Genomic DNA, 24,610 nt, shown 5'->3' with positions numbered 1-24,610 from the left:
ATTATACAATACTATTCTTTTTAGCTCTTTGTTCTTACTTTTTACATTTCTGTATATATATTGTCTACTTAGACTTTGTTTATTAATAAGACTTATTATACTGGTGAAGTTTCTGATTAGCAAAGAAAGGAAATTTTAGTCAAAAGTCAAAATAAAGAGATAGTTTGCTTTGACTAAGATTTCCTCTCTTGCTAATCAGAAACTTCACCAGTAGTATAATAAGTCCTATTAATAAACAAAATTCAAGTAGACAATATATACACAAATATATAATGCTATTTTTATAATTTTCAACTACCATCCCTCCTGTAATGCTCCACAAGGCTGTTGCATATATCCACCTCTAAATTATGTAACACAAATCCTTGATCAACTCCCTTACTTGTATTATGGAATAATACATAGCATGGGGTACTAAAAGATACATTATTTTATTAATTACATGTGTAATGTATAAAGTAGTGACATAAACAGTATGGTTTACTGCCCAACAATTTTTCCTTTTGTATTTGTTTTTTGATGAATTAGATGACAAAAGTTATAGCCAAATTCCTACAAACTTAACAAACAATACCAGTCAGTTTAAACACCCAAGCATTATGTTTTTGTTAATACCACCACCCCTTTTAATGCATCATAACAATTACCAGCATATCTACCCACTTACTTGTATCTCTATTATACAATGATTCAAATAATATAAAATACGACTCACATCAATCATCAACCAGCATGAACATGATTAGCATATGAGCAATGAACGTTTTCGTAACCCCTTCTGGGCTCTTCTTCAGGTTTTTTTTATTTTTGTTTTTCTTTTAATAATTCAAAACAGGCTGGATTTTAAAATTCAAGCATAATTGAACAGTAAGAGATTTTGAATACCATATGTGCATGTGTTCCCCAAGAGATGTTTAAATATGGTTGAATATTAGGATAAGTTCGAAAAAAAGGAAAAAGTTATGCTCAAATGCTAAACATATTCATACTGGTTAATGGTTGATGCAAGTTGTATTTTATATTCATTCCGGTGTGCTTTGCAGTTATGTATTTAAATGATACTAAAATTTCACAAATAATAACAAATCACCAACTGATATTAACAAATTAGACTTTACTGAATGAAAAGTTGCTTACAAAACTCAAAACAGATTAGCAAATTCCACAATATTTTACTAAATTCTATTGAATAGAAAAAGCAAAAAACGAAATTGGTTAGCATACTCTCTAATTCAACTGGAAAAATTTTTAGTAGGATAATCAGTAGCTATAGTGAGGGATTTAATAATTAGAAATGTGCAGAGCAAATTTCTTCATGTGAAAATTCTACCTTCACAAAAAATTACCAGAATATAATATAAATCAATCAAATAATAAATAAGAATATTTTCAAAATTATTCTATAATAGAGATGACGAAAAATATTAACTACTGAAAAAACATATTGCTTAGGATAGTTGGTCATAAAATTTTTATGTTCAAGAAAATTAGCTCTCTTAAACAGTAACGAGTAATTATTTTTCATTGTGACAGAGTCACAATGCAGGGCTGCAATTTTTCATCATATTTTCAATTTATTTAATTTAAAATATATGCTCTCCACCTCAAATTGGTACTGTCTTGCCCCTGAACATCAAGGTAATTTAAATACGTATAGCAGATGTCATATCACCAATTGTTCTAACTCAAACAAAAGGGGTTAGGGAACATTTTAAGGAGTGTTTTATTTTCCTGCAAGTGCTTTTGATGTAGTAATGTACGTCGTCCTCAGGCAGTATAGAATCAAACAGATTTTTTTAATTGAAACAATAATGGAATTAGCCGTTTAGAACATAACATAACTTTAAGAATAAGAAAATGTAAAACATTAACTTGAAAAATGGGTAATAACATCAACTCACATGTGCCTTAATTCACAGAGAAAGCAGAGGGGTAGATACAGAGCTAATGTTGATGTTTTAACCATTTGTATAAACTAATCCAAATTCAGGGCAATTCAAGGGTGGGGAAGTTTCACAGAGAGCAGTGTGATGAAGAGGGCCTCCCAAATATACACCAGGCCCCCTTCCTCAGTGTCTGAGTATTGCTACCCGACTCCAAAGTGGAATGTGATGGTGCTGCACAACCAACTTGAACAGTTCGGTATCACAATTCTCCAGTGCAACAGAATGCTGGTGCTCAGATATGCAGTTGGCCAGCAATCTGATGGTCGTGCCTATATAATGGGTGTATAGCCCTGACATTGGGTTTTCCAAGGGGATGGAATATATGCCGGATTTTTCCAGGATCAAAACTGCATCCCTGTCATTACATAAGAGTCTTCTCAGACTTGGGTGTGGGGCAATGGGTAAAAGAAATGCATTATGCCTGAATATCTAGCAACTCCAGGCTGAGGCAGCCACAAAACGGAAGAGAAGGACAGAGTACTGTTGTGGCTGGAAGGCCATGGCAGGTATTATGGGGGGAATATTCAGAGACTTTTTAACTCTGTTTTGGATATGATTGTATTTGGCAGCACCATATCCTGCTGCACATACTGCTGTATGGATGGCCTATAGCTCAGTGTTGATGATAAGGTGTTGTGTGAAAGGTACTGAAAAGGCCTTTTTGATTAAGGGAGCTATGGCCATGTTAATGTACTGTACTGTTGTGGCTGGAAGGCCATGGCAGGTATTATGGGGGGAATATTCCTTTTCCTGTTAGCAATAAAGTTGTGCTGGTCATCTATATAATTCTTTTCACGGGGAAATTTTTTAAATTGAAATAACACGACTTCCGGTTTATAGCAGAAGTTCATATATACTGTAGTTAATTGAAACTCCTGCCCCTAAGTTTTCCATATGTTTCTCAGCTTTCATCTACTTAGTTCTGTTCTTGAGATTAAGGAACAACAGATGAACAGCCGACAGTGGGAATTTACAGGTCTACAATTTTTTTGAATTGCAGCCCAATAAAACATTGCTAAGTCAAACTGCATTAATTTGAACCTGTCTATAGGTCTCAGGCACAATATCCAGAGTTTTTCATAGACTTCAATATGCTCTTGTAGATTTAAAATTGTTGATACTACTTTTAACTTGAACCTACTTTCTTGCATACCCTTCACTCTGATAAGTCCTTGATCTTCATCTTTTTTTTATATTCTGTTTGAATAAAATGGTTAAAATAAACATTACGGCTCCATGCTGAATACAACAATACACCATTACAACCTCACATTCACATCTTATTACTAATATTATTGGCATTTTTACTGGAACAAAAGGGGTTGCCTTGACAATGTGCTCAAAAGCACTGTAAAATGTATACAAATTTCGTAATCATCCTGTAAACAGATATATCAAAAGTAGCATGGCAATATAAATATAAACATCTAATTACAAATATAGTCAATTAATTGTAGAAATTTTCATGAATAATTTTGTTAAACAGATTTGAACACAGATAAAATTTCATTTCTTCAAAATTTGAATTTTTGAATTCAAAAATAGTTTTGCCAAAGATGTAATGATTTGATATGCTATGTTATATTAACAGATCATTAATTTAATGCTTGAAGTTATACAGACTTAAGCAAGAAAATTTTTTATAATTACTTTTACCATATGTGATTAATAACTTGATATTTTCATTTCACCAAACATTACTGCATTTAAAGCTCAAAAGATTAAAATTAATTTTTATCTTAATTATCAAATTAAGAAAAACAATCTCATAAAATAAATAATTCAAGTTATCCACATGACAAAAATAGAAACACTTTAAAATTATTACAGCAATTAAACATAAATTTTGATTTAAAAAAAAAAAATCAGATTGTATTTGTAAAAGCCATGAATAAGTTATGCATCAGCTAATTGAGGAAACCAAAGAATTTGTTATTAATGAAACATTTTTGAGTTTATTTACAAGTTATCATTTACAACATTTACAAGTTATCTTTAGCATTCAAACATTCAAACTTACAAATGAAAATTTGAGCATTCTGTTAAAAAATTTCTTTGCTTTCCTCAATTAGCAGATGTGTGGATTATTCATTTAATCACAATGCAAAGTTTGTCATGTGTTTTTAATTATGTACAATGTTAACAAAATTAATTTTGACAGCATTATTAGTGCATGCTTTCTTTTTCTTTAATAGCAGAATTGCAAATATTACTGGTTAGTTTATTGAATTTTTTTTAATGAATTCTTTGAAAACTCTTTAAAATATCCTATTCAAATCTCAGATAAAAATTTCTTCCAGATCATTATCAAAAAAGCCCAATAAAATACTTCCTAATTATCTTATATTCTGCACATTTTGCTCCTAAATTTAAAACACAAACTGTACAAAATATAAATATTTATGAAAAATTTATTCTGCAAGTTCTCATAAAGCATTTATATAGGATTCTGTAAGGAACAATTATCTTATGCAAAATACAATAAATTCCATGAAAATGATTTTATTTTAATACTTACCACAATGAAGCCTAAGTCATCAATTTCAGTAATTTCATTTGTCTAAAAACATATATTTTTCATTGGATTCATTCAGTTTTTTTTTTAAATTAAATAAATGCAATGAAAAATATAATGTGTATAATTTTAAGATTTATAGTTTTGAATTTTTTTAAACGTTGAAAAATAGATTATTTTTATTTCAGCAAATAAATCAACTTAGGATTCTTTATTTCTCTATTAAAACAGAGAGTGAGTATTCAATTTCAAAATAATAAATAATATTTTATTTAATATTAGGAATAATAGTAAAAAATAAACAACTCAAAGCTCGATGCATATACAGAGATAACCAACAAGCGCCTTAAATATAGCTCGATATTTAAGGCATTTGTTGGTTATAATAGTAAAAAACAAGTATCTTCTGAAAATGTTTTTTTTTATAATTCATCTGTACATGAAAAAATTATCAAGATATTTTTTATTTTCATAAGCAATAATTTTTAACTGCTACAGAACTATGTACTGAGCATTAACTAAAAGATAGATAACATTTATCACTGTCTATTAGACTAACTTATCTCTCTCATTTGACTTGTAATGTTATATTTCAATTAATTTATTAATATAAACATAAAATAAAAATTTTAAGGCAACTACATTCTTACTTCAATCATATACATAGTAACATTACAAAAAATAAATATATTTATGATATTCTTAACAATACAGTGTTAAGAATGGTTTAAATGAATTCAAGTGAAAGACTATTAATATGTATTTTCCCCCCCAGATTTCTGATGTATTGATACACTGTATGCATTAGCCTTTCAAATAAAAGTACTGCAATATCATTTTTTCCATTAAAAGTTTTATAAATGTGATTTTCTGACATTTCTTTATTTCAGAGAATAAATGTGAAGAGTGGGAAATGACAATATACCAATCTTTTTAACTTAAAAATTATAAACTTGTTTGTTAAATAAATTCTTAATTCTTTTGTCTAATATTCATTCTTCAGTTAATTTATTTTTTCAAAAATATTTATAAATTATGAACATTAAATGTTATATAATAAAACTAAACAAATAGAAACATTGAATAAAAGCAATATCAGACTGGATAATATAAACAAAAAAAGCAAAAATTTTTACAGTCTGACATTTAATTTTTCAGAAAATTATAAGCTGGATTGCAAAGGCTTTTATTTTCTTTCTCTTGGTTTAGAAACATTTCTTTAATTTCATTAGATTTTAAACAAGCATTATTATTGTTGAACATAAAAACTTTAAATGTCAAGTTAGTCATAAAGCTAATGTTAGCAAATTACCAAAGGAAAATGTAATAGGCAATTGACAAGTTAAGGGAATGGTATAATAATGCAAATGTTAATAGAAACAGTAATTTTTACTAAGATTATACTTCCAAAAAATCTAAATTCACAGATTTCCTTAGTCTAAAATGGTTTTTATATTAAAATATATTTTGATACATTTATTTCTTTAATGAAATAATAAATGCATATTTAGTTACTAAAAACCCAAATCAAAAATTTTCAGCATTATATAAAAAATACAATCAACAGTTTTTATTGATATATTATATCTGGTGTTAATACATAGTATACTGTGATAAATACTCTGAATGTTTTAGACAGAACAAATAAGATGGTTATATAATTCAAAACCAGTGTATCATTCCTGTTTATAATATAAACATAATATACTTATTGTGTTATGAAAGCAGCTAGCATAAGAACTAATTAAATCCTTCACTATATTTGAAAAAATAAACAAAAGCCCATGTAAAGTATTTATGGAAAAAGATAATGTATACTACGGTCTGTCAGCATTACATAAAAATAATTTTGCAAGTACTTTTGACAGTATATAACTGTCCTCTTCAGGCAGAATCATTCATAGAGAAAACATTTGATATTCAAGAAAAAGAGCCCAAACATCAACCAATGTTTTTTTTCAAATTGCTTGTCCTGCATGCACACAGAAAATTTAAATTAAATCCTTTTGGGAGAAAATTTTTGAATTGAAATCATGCGACTTCCAGTTTGCTCAGAAGTTTGCATATAGTTAATCGGGACCTCCTGCCCCAAAGATTTCCTTATCTGGTCTCATTTTTCATCTATATAACTCTGTTCTTAAGATTAGGGAAAGATGGACAGTCAACAGTGGGAATTTATAAATCTACAATTTTTAAAATTGCAGCCCAATAATAAATTAAACAGTCAGTAAACAAATAATAAATGTATAACAATGCAATGCCACTATGAAGTGTTTTATCAGGAGCCATGTGATTTACAACTTTAGAAAATTAAACAGTGTTATCCACAAATCCAGTATATTTAATGTGGGAGAGTTGCACGGTGACATTGTTCAGTTGTAAAGGGATTACATTACAAAGTACCTTACGTAGAATACTTTATATACTGTCAAAAGTACATGCAAAATAAATTATTTTTATGTAAAATTGACAGACTGTAATATACATTATCTTTTTCTATTAATATTTGGTGTGTATAGGTATTTCAAACTTTATTAATAAAGTATTTGTGAGTTTTTAAATTCAAGAAAATTTTATTAATAATTTACTAATGCAATTGTTATCATTATATAATATTAAAAAAACTACTTTTCTTTAATTTTTTACAAAAATAAAAATCTATAAACCAAATTCTTAAAGCCAATGACTTGCCTGATTAAACTGGGCTATATAAATGCTATTAATTACTAATTAATTAAAAGTTAAGTAATTAAGCCTAGAGGTAGGCATTGGGCATCATCTCTTTATAAATTTAATAATTATAATTAAATTAATATTTGATAATTAATTTAGAAGGTTCTGGAAGAAAAGAATCAGCCTAAAGCAAGACTCAAACCCATGATTCCTTCCTGCCATGTGGATGCATTGCCAGTTATGCTACCTGGACTTCCATCTGATCTTCGTTTCCATAACTATAAATTTGAATATTCAATTCAATAATTAATTTGAATATAACCATATACAATATAATTTAATTATAATTATTAAATTTAGCAAAAGATGGTGCTCTAGACTAAATTACTTTGCATTTAATTAGTAATTAATAGCATTAATATAGCCAAAGACAATCCAGCAATTGTTTGGCTTAATTTTTTTTTTTTTCTTTTAAGTTTTTCCATCTTCCTGTAAATATTCAAATTAATAAGCATTATTATTCACATAAAAGTAAATATATTTAGAACAGAGGTGTCCAAGCTATGGCCCGCAAGCCAGATCTGGCCCGGCAGATTATTTTATCCAACCCGCGAAGGCTTTTGAAAGATGCTGATTTTTTTGCACAAACCCGTTTGATTTTCAAAAATGTATATTGAAAATTGAAAAAAAAAATGCAAAAATCATATTTGATAAAAAAAAGGATTTAAAATGCAAATGAGTTTCCAAATTTAAAGCAATTTGCTTGTAAATTTATTTCTATGTTTGGGACTATCTATATGTCAGAACAAACTTTTTCCAGGGTGAAGTATCTGAAATCAAAGTACAGGGCAAATTTATCGGATGATCATTTGCAATCATTGCTCATAATTGATGTTTCAAATTTTAATCCCAACTTTAAAGAAAGTCTTCAGCAAAAAACACAGTTCCATCATTCCCATTAAAAGTTGCATTAAATAATTTTCTAATTATGTATACAGTAGAGCGTCGATAAGTGGAACCAATTGGGGATTGGGGTCCTTCCAGTTAATGATTTGTTCCAGTTTCCGACTTTGTACGAAAAAATACATTAACCTGTCCGATGTTCAAATTTTTCTCTGTTGCGTATCGCTTCCTGTTGAATTTTCGTCAATTTTAAGCCTAACAAAAATTTTTATAATAATCATCGAGGCTATCGTATCGTTAAAAATTATTTCTGCATTTTGTACAAACAAATTAAATATATTAAAGAATATAAAAAACATGAAAATTATACTTTAGAAGTAAATTTAGTATCAAAAACATTCGATTCAGCACGACACAGTCCGACTGAAAATCGTTCCACTTTCCGGCCATTCCACTTACCGACGTTCCACTTATCGACGCTCTACTGTAATTTAGCTATGTTTGTTTAGTATTGGTGTATCTGCAATTAACTGTAAAAAATAAAATTCGATGCTACCTTAGTCCTAATGAGATTTTTTAATTCACATATTTACTTGGCCCGCCACAAATGTATTTAAATTCAATCTGGCACTTGAGGCAAAAAGTTTGGACACCCCTGATTTAGAACAAAACACTTCACAATTTAATTTACAATAATTTTTCATGTCTTCTGCATGGGCCTGTATCAGATCTGAACAATCTGATGCAAGTCTGTATACAGGATGATCAGATCTAATGCCGATTGAATCAGGTAAAAATAAAATACTTTTTCATAATGCAGTTCAGTAATTTTTACAATATAGATGTATAAAGCAACACAATATGGAAGACTAAGAAAGAACTAAATGAATAAAAAATAAACATAACCTATACATAATATACTATTTAATTTTATTTCATTTTTAGAAGGTGATATCAATGCCATGCACATGGCATTGATCTGATGATAATTGATTTTAGTTCAATATATTGATTTTAAATATAAAAAAAAGGGGGGGAGATAAATTTTACACTATTTCATTAGAAAATTAAAAAATTATACAACTTTAAATATTTTAATTAAGAAAAACAGCAATACACAGGAAAAATATTTTAGATAATTCAAATTTTTAAGACAATAGAGAAAGCAATGGTTACTTACCAGATATGCAAAATATTAAAATTATAAAGTAGAACTACAGTAAAGTTCCATTGTAAAATTAGCGTAAAATTATAATCTGAATCTGTATCTTGCAAACTGTCATAAATTTAGAAATAAAACTAAAGTATATGATAATGGATGCACCTGCCTTCTTCCAAGATTAAGAATCATTTGTCTTAGAAAAGCAATACAAAGCTCCAGAAGAAGTATGTACGTCAAGCTTTATAGCCTTGTCAACTATGAAAACATGTTACACAATGATCTTAACATCCTATCATGTGCAAACACTAAAGTCATTAAACTAGAAGTGGTGGGGTAGAACAGGTATCTAAAACCTATGGTCGAAATATAAGAAAAAGCTAAAGTGGATATTATACAATCAAAGAAAAGAACTAAAAACACACTGGAAGTTCCATTAATCTGCTGGGATAGTATAAAATCATCAGAGAGCCAAATACAAGTGTTTATACATGGCCCAATGTTTGCCCCAAGGTCAGTGGTGTTACATCCAGAGACAGTCATACCCAATGTTGAGAAGCTTCTGGTGAGAACTATGGATACACAAAGAATTCTTTAGGTAATGGACACTCTTCAACATAAATAACACTCAGATAGATTCAGAGAACTGATGACTACAAGTTAAATCAATGAAAACAAAACATTGCTCAAAAATAATGAAATAACAATAAAGTGGATAAAAGCTGAGCAGTGATATTACTGAAAAGAGCTTCATATATTTCATTACTGAGTAGTACAGTACATTAGCTCCACAGAATTTCAACCTTCTTACAAAGATTATTTAAATAAATTCTAGAATAAGGTTTATGATTTACATGCATATGTCTTGCTAAAGTCTTAACACCCAGTGGTGATATTCAGCAAGTTCACACAGGTTCGGCCAAACCCATTGTTACAATTTTCAGTTTTTTCCGAATCTTGTTAAACACACAGAACATTCCTCAGTGGTTTTGTTTTTTTAAAAAAAATATATTAAAATATACGTATTATACTCTGTAATACTACTAAACTAGAGCCTTATACCCCATTCACACCGAGCATTTCAATCTAGATTGTGAGCAAGATCGGGGACTATGTCTTGGTGCGATCTCTCTCGGCTGTTTCAATCTCAACCAAAACGAGGTTTAATCGCGATCGATTAAACCGAGATCGAGATAATACAAGATGTGCGTGGGACACGTGTCGAGCTATGGACAGCAAAATAAAAAGGTTATTGTATTATGAGAGATGATGACATCTGTATATTATCAGCAGTGCCATTCGGGGTAAAAAATTTCTCTGCCCCCCCCAAAAAAGAAAGGTCGACAGCACTAATATACTATTGTTACCTAGTCTTTGCACAGCGCCCCTTACGTTCCAAATACGCCACTGATTATTAGATATATCGCAAGAAAAGGTACAGTAATACCCCGAACTTACGCGATAGGTGGGACCGAGCGATAACCGCGTAAGTCGAATTAGCGTAAGTTGGGATATAATTTCGCATATAAATACATACAAGTTATTTTTAATTGGGGCCAGAGACTAAAGAAAACAATAATTTAGAAAAAAATGTTTAATAAAATCTTAGATAATATAAATGTAAAACAAATTATATTATTAAAATCGTAAACCGAAGTTATTTTGATATATTGTAGAAGGCTTCATAAAATCTAACAAATTCGTCTGATGGCTCAAAGATTTTTTTTTCTCCCGCAAAATTTCCTCGTAGCATGCTAATAATCTTTTTATTTCTCGTTTTGTAGAAGAAATGCGCTCTTTGTTGGAGTCTATATTTTCTAAAATTTGTAACCCCTTTTCAATTGAACTGAGGCCTTCTGTCAAGTTTTCACAGCTTCGAGAATTTTTTCTTTACCTTTTATAGATGTTCTGATCGTCAATTCCGGTAGATCAAACTTCTTTCCAATTCACAAATTTTCATTTTTGTATTGAAGTCTTTAATAATGTTAACTTTACATTCCAAAGATAAAGTTTTTCTTTTCTTATTTGATGCAGAAGAATCAGTTCTATTTCGTTTAGATGACATAGTAGAGTCTCTCAAGTCTCTGTAGATATAACAAACACAGAAATAAATAACACAAAATAAATTATAGCTATGCATCGATTCTGCACGACATGTCCGAACATGTAAGCTGAACAGTAGTGTGGGGAGAGTGAGTGATCAAGAGTTGCGTGGCGCTCAAACAAAAGACAAATTGACGAGATTTGAAAATCGCATAACTCCGGGTTCGCGTAAGTCGAGGTATTACTGTATTGTATTTATTTCTAGCCAAAACTTCTATTTTGTTTGTCAGTGATTGTCAGGGAAAAATTTTCTTGCTAGCGAACCCTTTGTTAAATATTTCTAATATCACCACTGCTTACACCTGAACAACACAGTAATAAGCTCCTCAGACACCCTGCAGCTCTTTGTTTGCAAAAATCCATAAACCAGGCCTTCACTTGCATTCCATACTAAACAAAGCTAGATTGCCAAAATTCACATTGGGGGAAAAACATACATCTTATGCTAGTGGAGTGGTAGGCCCCTTAAAAAACTGAAAATGTTTGTCCCGTTAAAATTTTTTGCTATGTTATGTTTATATGATTTGCGACATATTTTCTAAATTGTTTGAAATGTGTCTTTATATATTATTTCAGAGAATTTGCTAATATGTTATATACCAGAGGTGGGCAAGCAAGAGTTCAGTGGGAGCCAAAATTTAGGTTTTGCAAAATGCCTGAGAGCTGCAGTTCTGTACTGTCGTGACGGATAGTATGGTATGGCTGGAAAGGATAGAACTTTCAGCAGGAGCCGCATTTGCCCATATCTGTTATATACCATATTTCCACACATTTAAAAGCAATATCTTATAAGTGAAAATCACTTGTTTTGATGTTTTTGTAATATATGTTCTACTTTATATGTAAGAGGAAGCTCGTGTGTGCCAGCTTGTTTTGGCTTATAAGAACATCACACTACAATATAAATATAGATTAAATGTAAATGTACTGATACAGTACCTATTCAGTGACATCTCTGTGGTAATCATTACTAAAAGTAAAAATCCAAATAAAAAAGTTTTTGTCACTATAAAAGCTTTTTTAAATTGTGAGTTTCTTTAGATACTTTGCAGAATATAGTGCTAATTTTGCCTAGTCTATAAGAGTAAGCTTTCATGCTTGGATATAAGAGCAAGTTTGTGTATAAGATCCTCAATAGAAATATGGATAATTTTGTTCATAATAATTAAATACCATTCATTTATTATTTTTGTTTTACTTTATATCATAATTAGAATTAAAAGTAATATTTTTTGAATTTTATAAAGTAAACTCAAATATCACCATTATCCTTTCAATTCAAAACTTAAACAAGTTTTGAATTGAAAGGATAATGGTGATATTTGAGTTTACTTTATAAAATTCAAAAAATATTACTTTTAATTCTAATTAAAATTTAAACAAATTTTACAGAAATATTTTCAGCATCTTTGAAGTCATCTTTAGCTACGTAAATGAAACAGTCATAAAACCATTGAGTAACACTTTAAATATTTTTAGTCAGACTTATTCTATATTCAAATATTTGAACTGTTTTGTTTGCATAGTTAAACATGGCTTCAAGAAAATCAAAATGTTCCTGTAAAATAAAAATTTTTGGTTATCTAATTTGTTTAAATTATCTTAATAATATATTAAATATAAGATATTACATAATGTCAACATAAACTTCATTTTATTTATTTTAATTTAATGTAATTATAGTCTTAGTGATAAATTTTATATGTATAATTTCTTAAATGTAATGTATTTACATTATCAGATTATACAGAATGTTTTAAAAGATAAAAACAATTTTCATAATACATGAACATTATGAATAAAAAAATCATTTGAGTATTTCATTTGAAATTTACTTCTCTAATATTAATGTTTAAAAGTATACATTAATATTAATAATTTATCAATTTTTTTAATAAACTATAAATCTTCAGAATATACAGTTGAAAATGTAAAAAAAAAAAAAAACTTTCCCAGATGACAATTTTTATATTACTTAAGACTGAAGACAAAGTCTAGTCACTTTTTAAATTCACTTTCATGTTCTGGAATACATCTTATGATTACTCTGATCTTTTCCCTTAAGCTACTTAGTCATTTCAGCAAATATTTACAAATTTAAATACTCATATAATGTAATATTATATGATAACTAGATATTCCCCCACCAAGCATGATGAACTACTTTCTATGAGAAAATAGAGATTGAAAAATTGAGAAGAGTACAGATTTCAAGAAATTCAAGAAGAGTAGCTAATGTGTGATAATACATTTTAAATAACAGGCTCATTAGATCATTACTTCTGATTGGATATTAGAACATCATGTGGTTACTATAAAATGTTTTTTTTTTAAACTGTTGTAGAAGTGACATGATGCAGCTAACTTTTTTTAAAGTTTAAATTTAAGACAGTTTAAAATACACCATTTGCAAAATATTTAAAAATGCAACTTAAGAGAAACTCCCTTGTCAGGCATGCATTAAACAAGGTCACTGAAATTACTGCAACATAAGTGAGATCACTAATCCAAAATTGATGAAATATTTATCTTATAGCTAATATTTCTGCAAAATAAGTAGTCTATACTTTCTGTCAGAACATAAAACAAATATAACCAAAATTTCATCTGGATTGGACAAAAATTGCAGGAGTTATAAGGAATTTGGGTTTGAGTCACACACCCAGATGATGGCTTTTATAAATGATAATATTATTTTGTCTCCATTCCAATTTTAGAAATAGTTTTAATCTTTTAAATAAAATATATATACCATATTTACTCAAATAAGCCACACACTTTTTTTCAAAAAATTGACAAAAGTTGGATGTGTGATTTATTTAATAACAAATTTGGTGATGAAACAGGCAAAGCCCAGGGAGCTTCCAGTTATTAAGCATTGCACTTATTTTTCTAGTGGTAAATTTCACTTATCAACTGGATAAATTTGATTAATAAAATGGTTTACTATAGTCAATATTTATGAGCAATATTATTATGTCTTTCTGTGCAACTAATTTCATGAAAATGAGAGTTAAATATACAACTGAGACTGACAGTAAATAATCTTTATACTTATCTCTTAGTTTAAGTTTGTTTAATTATCAGTTTTTCACCTTCGATTTGAATTAAACAACAAAGTATTATTTTTACTTAATTAGTAGGTTAATTCATTATAAAATATATTACTGTAGTTTGCACATAAGTTATCAGTATTAGAGATACAATTTAGTTTTTTTTCTCAGTAAATTCATCTTTTAACACCATGTAGACATGTAAACTGACCATCACCATACTGAATGCAACAAAACAACAGAAATAAAGGTTGCTATTGAATTACAATCAAAATTAGTAAAATTTGTTAAATATGTAATAAATTAAATTGGTCAAGTTTTTTTTTTTTTTTGTTTTTAACCAGAATCTTAAATAAGGATGAATGGGTTTTTTAAGTAAATATGGTATTTCATGTTTTAGGTAATTTTTAAATATTTGTTGAAATGACCAAGTAACATAAAAGGAAAGATGGGATCATTAAAAGACAAATCCTGAAACATGAAAGTGAATTAAAAGATAATTGTTTTGACAGATTGTCTTCAATCTTAATTAACACGTTCACAGTGTTACAAGGCACATGTGACTCATATGAACATGTCTAGTTAGGGCAACAGACACAATTGCTTGTTTTTCTGTGGGGCGGTGCATATGTTTTGATAACATAATTCTACAAACATCATACTTGATATATTGATATTATTTTATTATGTGCAATAAAATATATTAATTTAATAGTATGAAGCACGGGTGACTCGTGCTGCCCTGTATTAAAATAAACTACGAGTCACCCATGACTTGTAATGCTCAGCAGCTGCCTAGGTTAATGTTACCCTAGGTTCCGAGATGGCGCTGGTGGGATTTTTTCCCTACGTCGGCGGCCGCAATGGGAAAAAATTTTTCCCCTGCAATTCAAGATGGCCACGTGACCGGCCGCCATCTTGAAATGCTCTGCAGAATCCGCGGAGTTTAACCGAAATTTAAAAAAATTAAAAAACAGGGAAAAAGTAATTTTTTACTCACTTTTCGATGGATGTTGACTACTTCTTCCTTTGTTTCTTTCCTTTTCGATCTGATTTTTTTCCGGTTTCGCTAAACTCCGGATTTTCGTTAGGTGCAGTTCTTTTCTTCGCTGTCGTTTTCACTTCGGCCGCTCTTTTATTGGTCGGTTGGCGTTTTTCTTCTTTTGAATTAGTATTACTTTGCTGCTTTTTGGTATCTTTCCCTTCTTCTTGTTTCTTGTTAGCTTTCTTTTTTGTAATCGTCGCGGGCGCTGCAGGAACGGTTTCGGGCTCGAGCCAAATCGGCACTTTTCCGCTGCCCGGATATATGTTGCGTAAGTGTTGGGCAAAAATTTGAAATCTCTCACCTGGTTTTCTGGAGGGCCAATTCATGAACTTTTTATACATAAACAAGTACATGTACGAGTCGGAAAGATCACTCGTGTAGTGTTTTGGCAGGTGTTTCTTGTTTTTTAAATAGCCCCATAGGCGTTCGGTATTCTGAGTATGATCTCCTGTTATGGAATCGACGAAATTTTTCGAATGGTTGACTGTTCTATGTTCGACCTCTACCCCTTTGATGTCGTCAATATGCATGTATCCTTTCCATTCGTCCGTTATTATCGTACTGCCTGAATTCACGTATTTATACACTATCCAATTCAAAGTGTTTTCTGACCTGTCGTTCACCTGACATACAAAGCAATTCTTGTCTTCCCGGCAGATTCCGCCAACCACCCATTTCGTGCTCTTTAATATACGCCCTTTCTCGTACTTTCTTTTGCATATGACGGTCTCGTCTATCTCCACCGTTTTATTTGGCCCTCCAATTTTAAAAGATGACAAATTACTCATAGCTATAAGCATCACCAACCGTATGTGATTGGACCAATCGACGGCCGTCTTTCTGGATATGCCCGCCGTTATCGCGGAGGTCGTCGCAGTACATTCCAGACAAAGATAGTGCCATATAAACGATAGAATGCAACCCCAGGAAATGCGGCCAAATTTACTTTTAAATGTTCCTTTGAAGGCAGAGGTCTTCTTCCAGCACTTCGTACATCGCAGGAAACAGCTTTCTCTACTAATACGGTAGAACAATTTGCATACGGAACCACAATCAATGCAAACGGACTCAGTCGGCTGTATGCCTAATTTCACAGCAAATTTAAATGCGCTATCGATAAAGGGAGGTACACCTAACTCCAAATAGTTGTCTTCCATCAACTTGTAAAAATCACGGAAAGTGCATTTCGACCAAAATTCGTCGTTGCAAATCAAATCGACCGAACCACTCATTTCCACACAATCGGGAATAACTAAACGAGGAGAGGTTGGGATGGGGGGGGGGGAAAAAAACAGCCTTTCCTTAATTTCTAGTTACAGGCTTTGTCTATCGTTTAGCTAAAAATTGTAATATAAAAAAAATATAAGAATAGTTACTAATGCAAGAAGAAATATTAACAATTATTAACCGATAACAGTTAATAATTGAAAATGAAAAATCGTCACAAAAAAAAAAAAAAACATGACTAATAATCCAAATCGCAACACAGCAGTACACGTTTCCAACTGGTAGACAATTTGCATAAAATTGCATTGAAACGAACAGAAATCACGTCACAGATCGAGCATTTGCATATTCGTGCGTAACACCACTAAGAATTTCCCACCGATATTATTCTTGCACGACGTCACAAAAAGGCTCCCTCTACCGTCGCAAATTTACACACACTGTCGCCGTTTTGAGGTTACAGGATACTGGGGAAAAAAATCCTCAAGGGCGTCGACGTCACGACTTCAGGGAAAAAATTTTTCCCCGTTGCGGCCGCCGACGTAGGGAAAAAATCCCACCGCCGCCAGCTCGGAACCTAAGGTAACATTAACTGTTTATCTATCGATGCAGTGAATGTGCTAATATAAAAACAATTTATTTATTATACCTTATTGTGTAGACAATAAGGTATAATAAAATAGAGTATGGTCTTGTTTTACATGGGGTTTACATGTCAGCAGGTACAGTGTAAAATGAAATTCTACATAAATTTGGGCTTTGTCCCAAATAGTTACAAATGAATCCCTAGACACTTATGCAACCACTAGCAATTGAACAAAGAAATAAAGAACACCACCCTCCATTGTGATTTTGTTTTTGTTATGTAGTAAAAACTTGTTACATAGTTTTAGTTTTATTTTACACAACTTGCATACTATACATACAGATCACATTTCTTGCTTTCTCCATGTTCATTTTAGAACATTCTGTATTAATTTCATCTTAATTTTTGCTTAAAGGTAGACTAGAAAATTGCTACTAAGTTTTATATTATTTACTTTTGCTCCACAATGAATTTCTTAATAAAAAAAACTAGTCAAGATGTGCATCAATGATCAGGATTACCCTGTGTATTCAGTATTAACCTAACTATTTGCCATCATGAAAACAAATCTGCATATATCAATCCTATATAAAACAAGACCCTACTGTACTTTTTTCGATAAATCTAAAACACATTGGAAAAATTTATACAATATCATTTATTTACAAAAATAAAATATTATTTACAAAACTATTCAATAATATGCTAAATTAATATCAAAACACAATTATTCATTTAAAGATTTCAGGTGATAACATTTTTCAAGTTAAAATTTTTTAGACTGTTGAGTAATAAGATATTATACATATAAAATATAATATTTATTTGGTATTTTAAGAGTTTGTGCTAAAAAATTAACTTCAAGATTTACTCTTCAGCTGAATAAATAATACAAATTGAATGTTTCTAAGTAAGGATTATTCATTTGATTTAAAATACCTATTGATATACTGATGATGCCTAAGAAATATTTTAGACATCCTCAGTATAACAAAACATATAATTTTCAATGATATAAATAACTCTAAAGAGTAGATCTTAGTTAAAAAGAAATTTTATTAATATTTTCTTAGTACTGCATTGATCATGGAGATTTTCCTGTAATATCTGTTTTCTCCAATTGAATTTTATCTGCAGAAGGTAAACGACAAAAAATAAATTTTTAACAGCAAAGCATATTCAAAGAAATTATTTGTTAAAATTTTTTTGCAAATTTAGCAAATGCATTTTTTATCTAGAATTATCCTTAATCAGATGGAAGTTTGATCAAGAAATTTTCAAAATTATGCTAGTTGAATCTGACTAAGAATGTTATTACTTTCAAAAATGAAAGAAATATATTTTTTGATAAAAATAAAGCAAAAATTTAAGCATATATAAAAATAATCTCTAAATTTTTAAGCAATAGTATATAAAAAAGTTACTCTTTTAAAAAATTTAAATTTTTATTTAATGAAGTATCAATCATTTAAATTTATATCATTATCTTTTAAAACATTTATATACATAATTATATTACAAATTTATTATATTAAACAATTTTTACACATTATAAATTTTTAAATTATTATAAAAATTAACTGGGATTAAGAAAAAGCAGGAAAATATAAATTATCCTCTGAATTTGGCAAAATAATTCAAAGAAAATGATTGACAACATATAACAATTGAGAAAAAACTTTATATCAGTTTTGACTCTCTCGTAGCATTGTCAATAATGTATAAAAATGGTCAACAATGACAATAAACTGGTATTACTCTTAGTTATGTTATATGTTTTTAAATATTTGTTTCAATTTAAAATTGAAGAGTAATTTGTATAAACAACTGCTAGTTAGTTGCAGTCCTCCCTCTATAATTACATACCTTTTTTTTAATTTAAGATACAGCAATTAGCACTTTTATAATTGAGCATTGTTTCAAAAATGACCAGTCCATAATTTTAAAAAAATCAGATAAGCACTTGATCTTATGCATTTTTTCATCTCTTTTTAAAGTTGATTAATATAAGTTTCTAACATGTCACCAAAAAAAAAAAAAAAAAATTGGAGGTTAATTTCAAAATCAACTATACTCATAGTCATTATGTTTCAAACCTGGAAAATTAACACAAGCGGACTCAGTTATCTATAAATCAATCAATACTCTGACAAAGAAATTAAATCCCCTATCTAAGAATACAAGAAAAAAAAAATCAACATAAAATAAAATTTGTTATTCAACAAAATAGTAGTAAGACAATTTAAATAAACAAATTACATAAAGTAAGTTGGCAAACATTGCCTTAAATCTGAATATTTTTATACTGTGGTCTTGGAGAGGATTTGTAGCAATTATTTGTATGAAAAGAAAATATTAACACTGTCTGTTGGCATTATTATTTTACTTGAAATATTACTACAAGTACTTTCAACAAATTTCGGATTGTCTTCTTCAGGTACAGAATAATGGAACTTACAATTTAAAATGTATTCCATAGTATGTGTCAATATATTGAAAAAACTATAATAAATAAATAAATAAATAAAACAGAAATAAAAAGGTGCAAAAAATATATAATTTAGAATTAACTTGAACAAAATTATTGTGCTAACTTCCTGTATAACATGTGCCATATTGCCAGAAGGTCGAGCAAAGGTTCGTTATATGAACTTTCATGTAATGATTCTTCACTCTACCTTCCAGCACTGTTCCATCCTCAATATTCCACATGCTTCTAATTTGTTACAAACACAAACCATATCCTTGATAATTTCTAACATAAGTTATCATCATTATCAAACCAACAACTTGACACCTAAATTGCATTTAGGTTTCAAGTTGTTAATTTAGTATATAGTTCCAAGTTTGTGTGTGCCAGTTTTTATGTCTAATTTCATCTACCTAGACATTAAATAAGTCTTCAACTCCATATTACCAACTCAGCTGCTGGATATTTTATTAAATTTTTTAGATATTTGCCCTTAGATTATAAATTGGCTCAATAATTATTTTCTGCTAAAATCATTTAGTGTTAAACTTGGAAAGTTTTCCTTTCTTCCATTTTTCCCCAATGTGTCATCTCTTGGGATTCCATCCTGAATAGTTTTTTGTTTATAAGTTTTATTGATTATGTCAAGGCTGACATCACTTCCAACATTATTCTGTACACAGACAATATGAAAATGATTAATTTGAATCCAAGTCTCCAAATCAACATTAAGTTATTGACTAATATTCTTGAGTCTGTTGACTTGAAAATTAATATAGCTAAGATAGTGGCTATGCACTGGTACATAAACCTATTCTTTATCCATTCACCATATCTAATCATCCAATTACTTATGTCAAGATGATTTGTGATCTTGAAGTCATATTTGATAGACACCTTACCTTTTCAGATCACATTGAGAAAATTAAAAACCTTGTCAACAAAAGAGGTATACTCAAATAACATTGCCACTGCACCTCAAACTGATGAGACCTCGGAGCTATTTTTTCTTTTGCTAACTTTCAATTGCTTATTATTATTATTTACTGGCATGGCCTGCAGTCTCTCTGTCTTTGCTAACAAAAGTAAGTTCATCTTTAAACAAAGTTTACCTAGTTTTTATGAAACCGTGCCAGTACTTGTTCTGCAACTTGAACAGAACAGAAATGGCATTATTCATCAGAAAAAGATGCATCAAAGTCAACATCAAGACAACTGCTACAGGAACAAAATGCAAGTTGGCTGAGGAGGGGCGTAAACAGCCCGAAACATGTACAAGCATTTAGTATGCATATCAACTGAATAAAAATTAATGATAAAATTTTAAATATTTAAAATTTTATATTTTAAATATTTTTACAGTGTTCTTTCCTTAGATAAAGTTTTTTACACATACCTAGTTGCTCTACACAGAACAAGGCATGTGTTTGCCCTTCTAGTTATAGGATGTGTATCTCTCATAGATCTTTTATTATTACTAAAGTCCAAAACTAAAACTAGAATAAATAACATGTAATAAAATGCACATCATACACAATTTTCCAGCAAGTGGTGTTTGTGGAACAAATGTTTTCAGTTTATTTTATAAACCTGAAGTAGGTTTATGCAGGTTGTGTGTATGGTGTACATACATTTTATTACATCTTTTTTCTTATTGTGTTGTTTTTAATATTTCTCTATTCAGTAAGTTTATTTTATAATTTTATACAGTTTAACAAATTCTGTAAATACATTTTATACTGTAATGTCTAGTTTTAGTGTCTAATTTTTAATGTTTTTTGTTTTATCTTATTTTTATACACAATGTCCAAGCTATGGGTATTTGTAATTTTACTCGTTTAAAATTTTTGTACTCTATGTCTCATTTTGCCATATTTTTTATTAGGAGTGTCAAACACAAGATCGTGTTAATAACAATAACATGGCTTTTTCCACCTTTATTTAGTTGTCAACTAAATAAAGGTGGAAAAAGCAATGTGATTGTTATTAACACAATCTTGTGTTCAACACTTCTAAGACAATACAACACGGTTTCACAACAAATCAACAATATTTTTTATTATAAATTTCATTTTAATTATTTTTACTATTATTATTCATTGTTGTTTTTTTTTTTAACAAGTGCTTTGTTGTATCATTCTGACTAGAGTGGTAATTTAAAGTCAATGACTTTACTTGCTACATTCAAAATAAATACAGTAAATAAGTGTAATGTAGAAATACTTCCCATTTTTCTATTCACAACTAAATATTCATTTATAATAATATTTAAGCTCTAAATATACAGTTTTTTCTTAACTCTTACATTTATAAATATACATACTGTAAATTGTTGTTTTTGAATGTTTTATTTTAGTAATACTTTTAATTATTATTTTTAATAAATAAGTTTTAATTCTTAAATTAATTCAAGCATATAATGAATATTTCAAACTAAAATTCTGTTTATCATAACAATTGTGAATTATAAAGAAATATATTTCTTTACAGTTATTATGATAAACATATATATATATATATATATATATATTTAAATTTAAATACTTAAATATTAATTACACTATTTCATTTCAATTTGTTTTAACCAATCATATACAATTTTTAAACACAAAGTTATTACTAAATTTTCTGATGATTTTCTTACCACTCTTGTTAGTATGATTTCCTCTTTTAACATCATATTTAGGACCTGATGAAACTTTTTCTTCTTCTTCTTCATTACTTTCTTCACTAGATTCTATTTTTCAAAAGTTACATATTTTAAAATCTTTTTTTTGAAAAAAATAAACTAAAATAACATAAATTTAAAAAATTTCATAACCTTTTAGAATTTTCAAATAAATAAGTCAGAAAATTGATATTGATAAATATTGCAATTTCATTTGCACATCATTTTAATCTTTATTGTAGTTCTTTTGTGGCAAATGGGCAATTAAGAAAAAAAAAAAAAAAAATGTCGACAGAGTATAAAAGCATTGATGGCCCACTCAAAATGCAAGCAGTTGACAAGTGTGTCATATTTTTCGTTTTTTAACCACCACTTTATCAAATATTGTTAGTAATGTTTTTCTTAATGTCTGTATCTTTTTAAATAAACATTTAATATATTTTCCTGTACTCTTACTGCCATTCATTTTTCATGTCTGTTTTATATATCTTTATAAACTTTATTTTGTATCTATTAATATTAGTATATTATTTTTGATATTTCTTTAAATTGTTTTGTCATTGCTTATGCATATAAAACCATATTCATATTTATAGAGTCTTACGATGGTATGCACATATTGCATACCATCGTAACAGACAACAGACTTTGCTTCATTCTTTACTCCCACTCCCCTTATGTATACAATTCGTCACTCCCCTCCCCATTTGCACAATCATATGTATGTACTGTACAATAAATGTAAATTAACAACAAAATATTCCAAAATAAAGGAATTATTTTATATATGCAAACACTCAGATGATCACCCCTCCTTGTGTCAGCATTCATCTACATCCTTCCCCCGTATGTGGACATGGTGGTAGTATGCCTGTTGTTTGTACTCCACTGAGCCCGACATGCATGCTGACCTCTAAAATACCAAGTTAATTGGGCAGGCCTTTCAAACAGAGGACATTCGTAACCTGAAAGCCTTAGAAATATGTAAGGCCGGCCTGACCAGCAAGTATTAACTTCAAAGACAGTAACGAAGTATCGTGTGTAGAGGAACATTTATGAAAAATCGGGCAATGTTAATGTATATTAATTCATATGAGATACTGAGTACATCTTGAAAAATGCTTATATATGAGAGGGTTATGCATTTATGATGTTTATTTTATAAATTTTTGTATACAATATATGTTGTTCGAAATTTTTAAAAAAATAATTTTTCAAATGTGTTTGTTCCAAGCATTCCATTTTGGAATTTGTTTCATTAAAAATCTGAAGCAGGCCTTGGATAAGGCCAAAAACATTTGAAGTTTTCATTAAACTTATGTTACTGATGTTTAAAGGTTATTGATTTGTTTGATTAGCTCCAGCAATTCGAGAAGATAGTTTTAAGATACTGGATATAAATGATGCGCTGATCTTCAATGCATCACGTATATCCAGTATCTTAAAACTATCTTTGAGCACTGAGCAATCAGCTGTTCTAGTGGAGCTGATTATGAGAGAAATCAAGCACAGAACATTCAATTCTCCACTTGCCATCCATACCTGCTGCTGTACTTGCATTACGTTGATGATATCCTCATAGCATGGGAGGACACAGACAAGACTTTTCTTACATTCAAACAACAAGTTTATAGTGTATATCTCTCTATTAATTTCACTTGGAGGAAAGAGAGTGATGCAGCTATAAAATTCTTGGGTTTGTGCATACATAGATCCCTTGAAGGGCTACTATTCTTGGTTTACCACAAATTTAATAAGGTACATCATATCATCCCGGCAGAACATTTTCCAGCCTTTGCGATACGTTAACACTGCTATTGCCGCCCTCATTAGAAGAGCCTTCATGTTACCATCAACGCAAGTGCTTGTAAACATTGAGTTAAACATCATTAGTTTGGTAGTTTGGTGGTACTTGCAACTGTTTTTCATGTGCTAAGTTCACACATGTACTTAACATGGTCAGGAAATCTCTATTTCCAAGTACCATACTATGTAACAAGAGGGAATGTCAGTAGTTCAACTATCATTACCATACCTTGGATCCCTTTCCATATGCATTTGTCCCATATTCAGGAAACACAACCTTCTGCCAGTATCTCTGCTATTAAATTTGCACAGACTCATTTGCAATGATTGGGACAAATTCTTCACCTATGAGAAATCAGGGGTCTATGCTGTACCATTGGAGAATCCTGTAACAGGGATGAATATGAGATACATTGGGACTACAACAAGAAAGCTCACTAGCTGCCTAGCTTAGCA

The 24,610-nt window shown here is 29.6% G+C and overlaps 1 protein-coding gene across 1 annotated transcript in view; it reads right to left on the bottom strand.

Moving 5' to 3' along the window:
• LOC136969893 (RAD51-associated protein 1-like) overlaps window positions 1-24,610 on the bottom strand; it is an 87,452-nt gene that overhangs the window by 19,411 nt on the left and 43,431 nt on the right. The window contains exon 5 of the mRNA XM_067264232.1: window positions 22,325-22,417. Coding sequence (XP_067120333.1) covers window positions 22,325-22,417 — 93 coding nt within the window. The remainder of the gene's footprint in view (window positions 1-22,324; window positions 22,418-24,610) is intronic.

The sequence above is a fragment of the Centruroides vittatus genome, unplaced genomic scaffold (assembly GCF_030686945.1).
Source record: "Centruroides vittatus isolate TY-2023 unplaced genomic scaffold, ASM3068694v2 contig_10, whole genome shotgun sequence".
Lineage (NCBI taxonomy): Eukaryota > Metazoa > Arthropoda > Arachnida > Scorpiones > Buthidae > Centruroides > Centruroides vittatus.
Note: the sequence above shows the minus strand (reverse complement) of the source record. Positions and strands in the feature narration are given on the sequence as shown.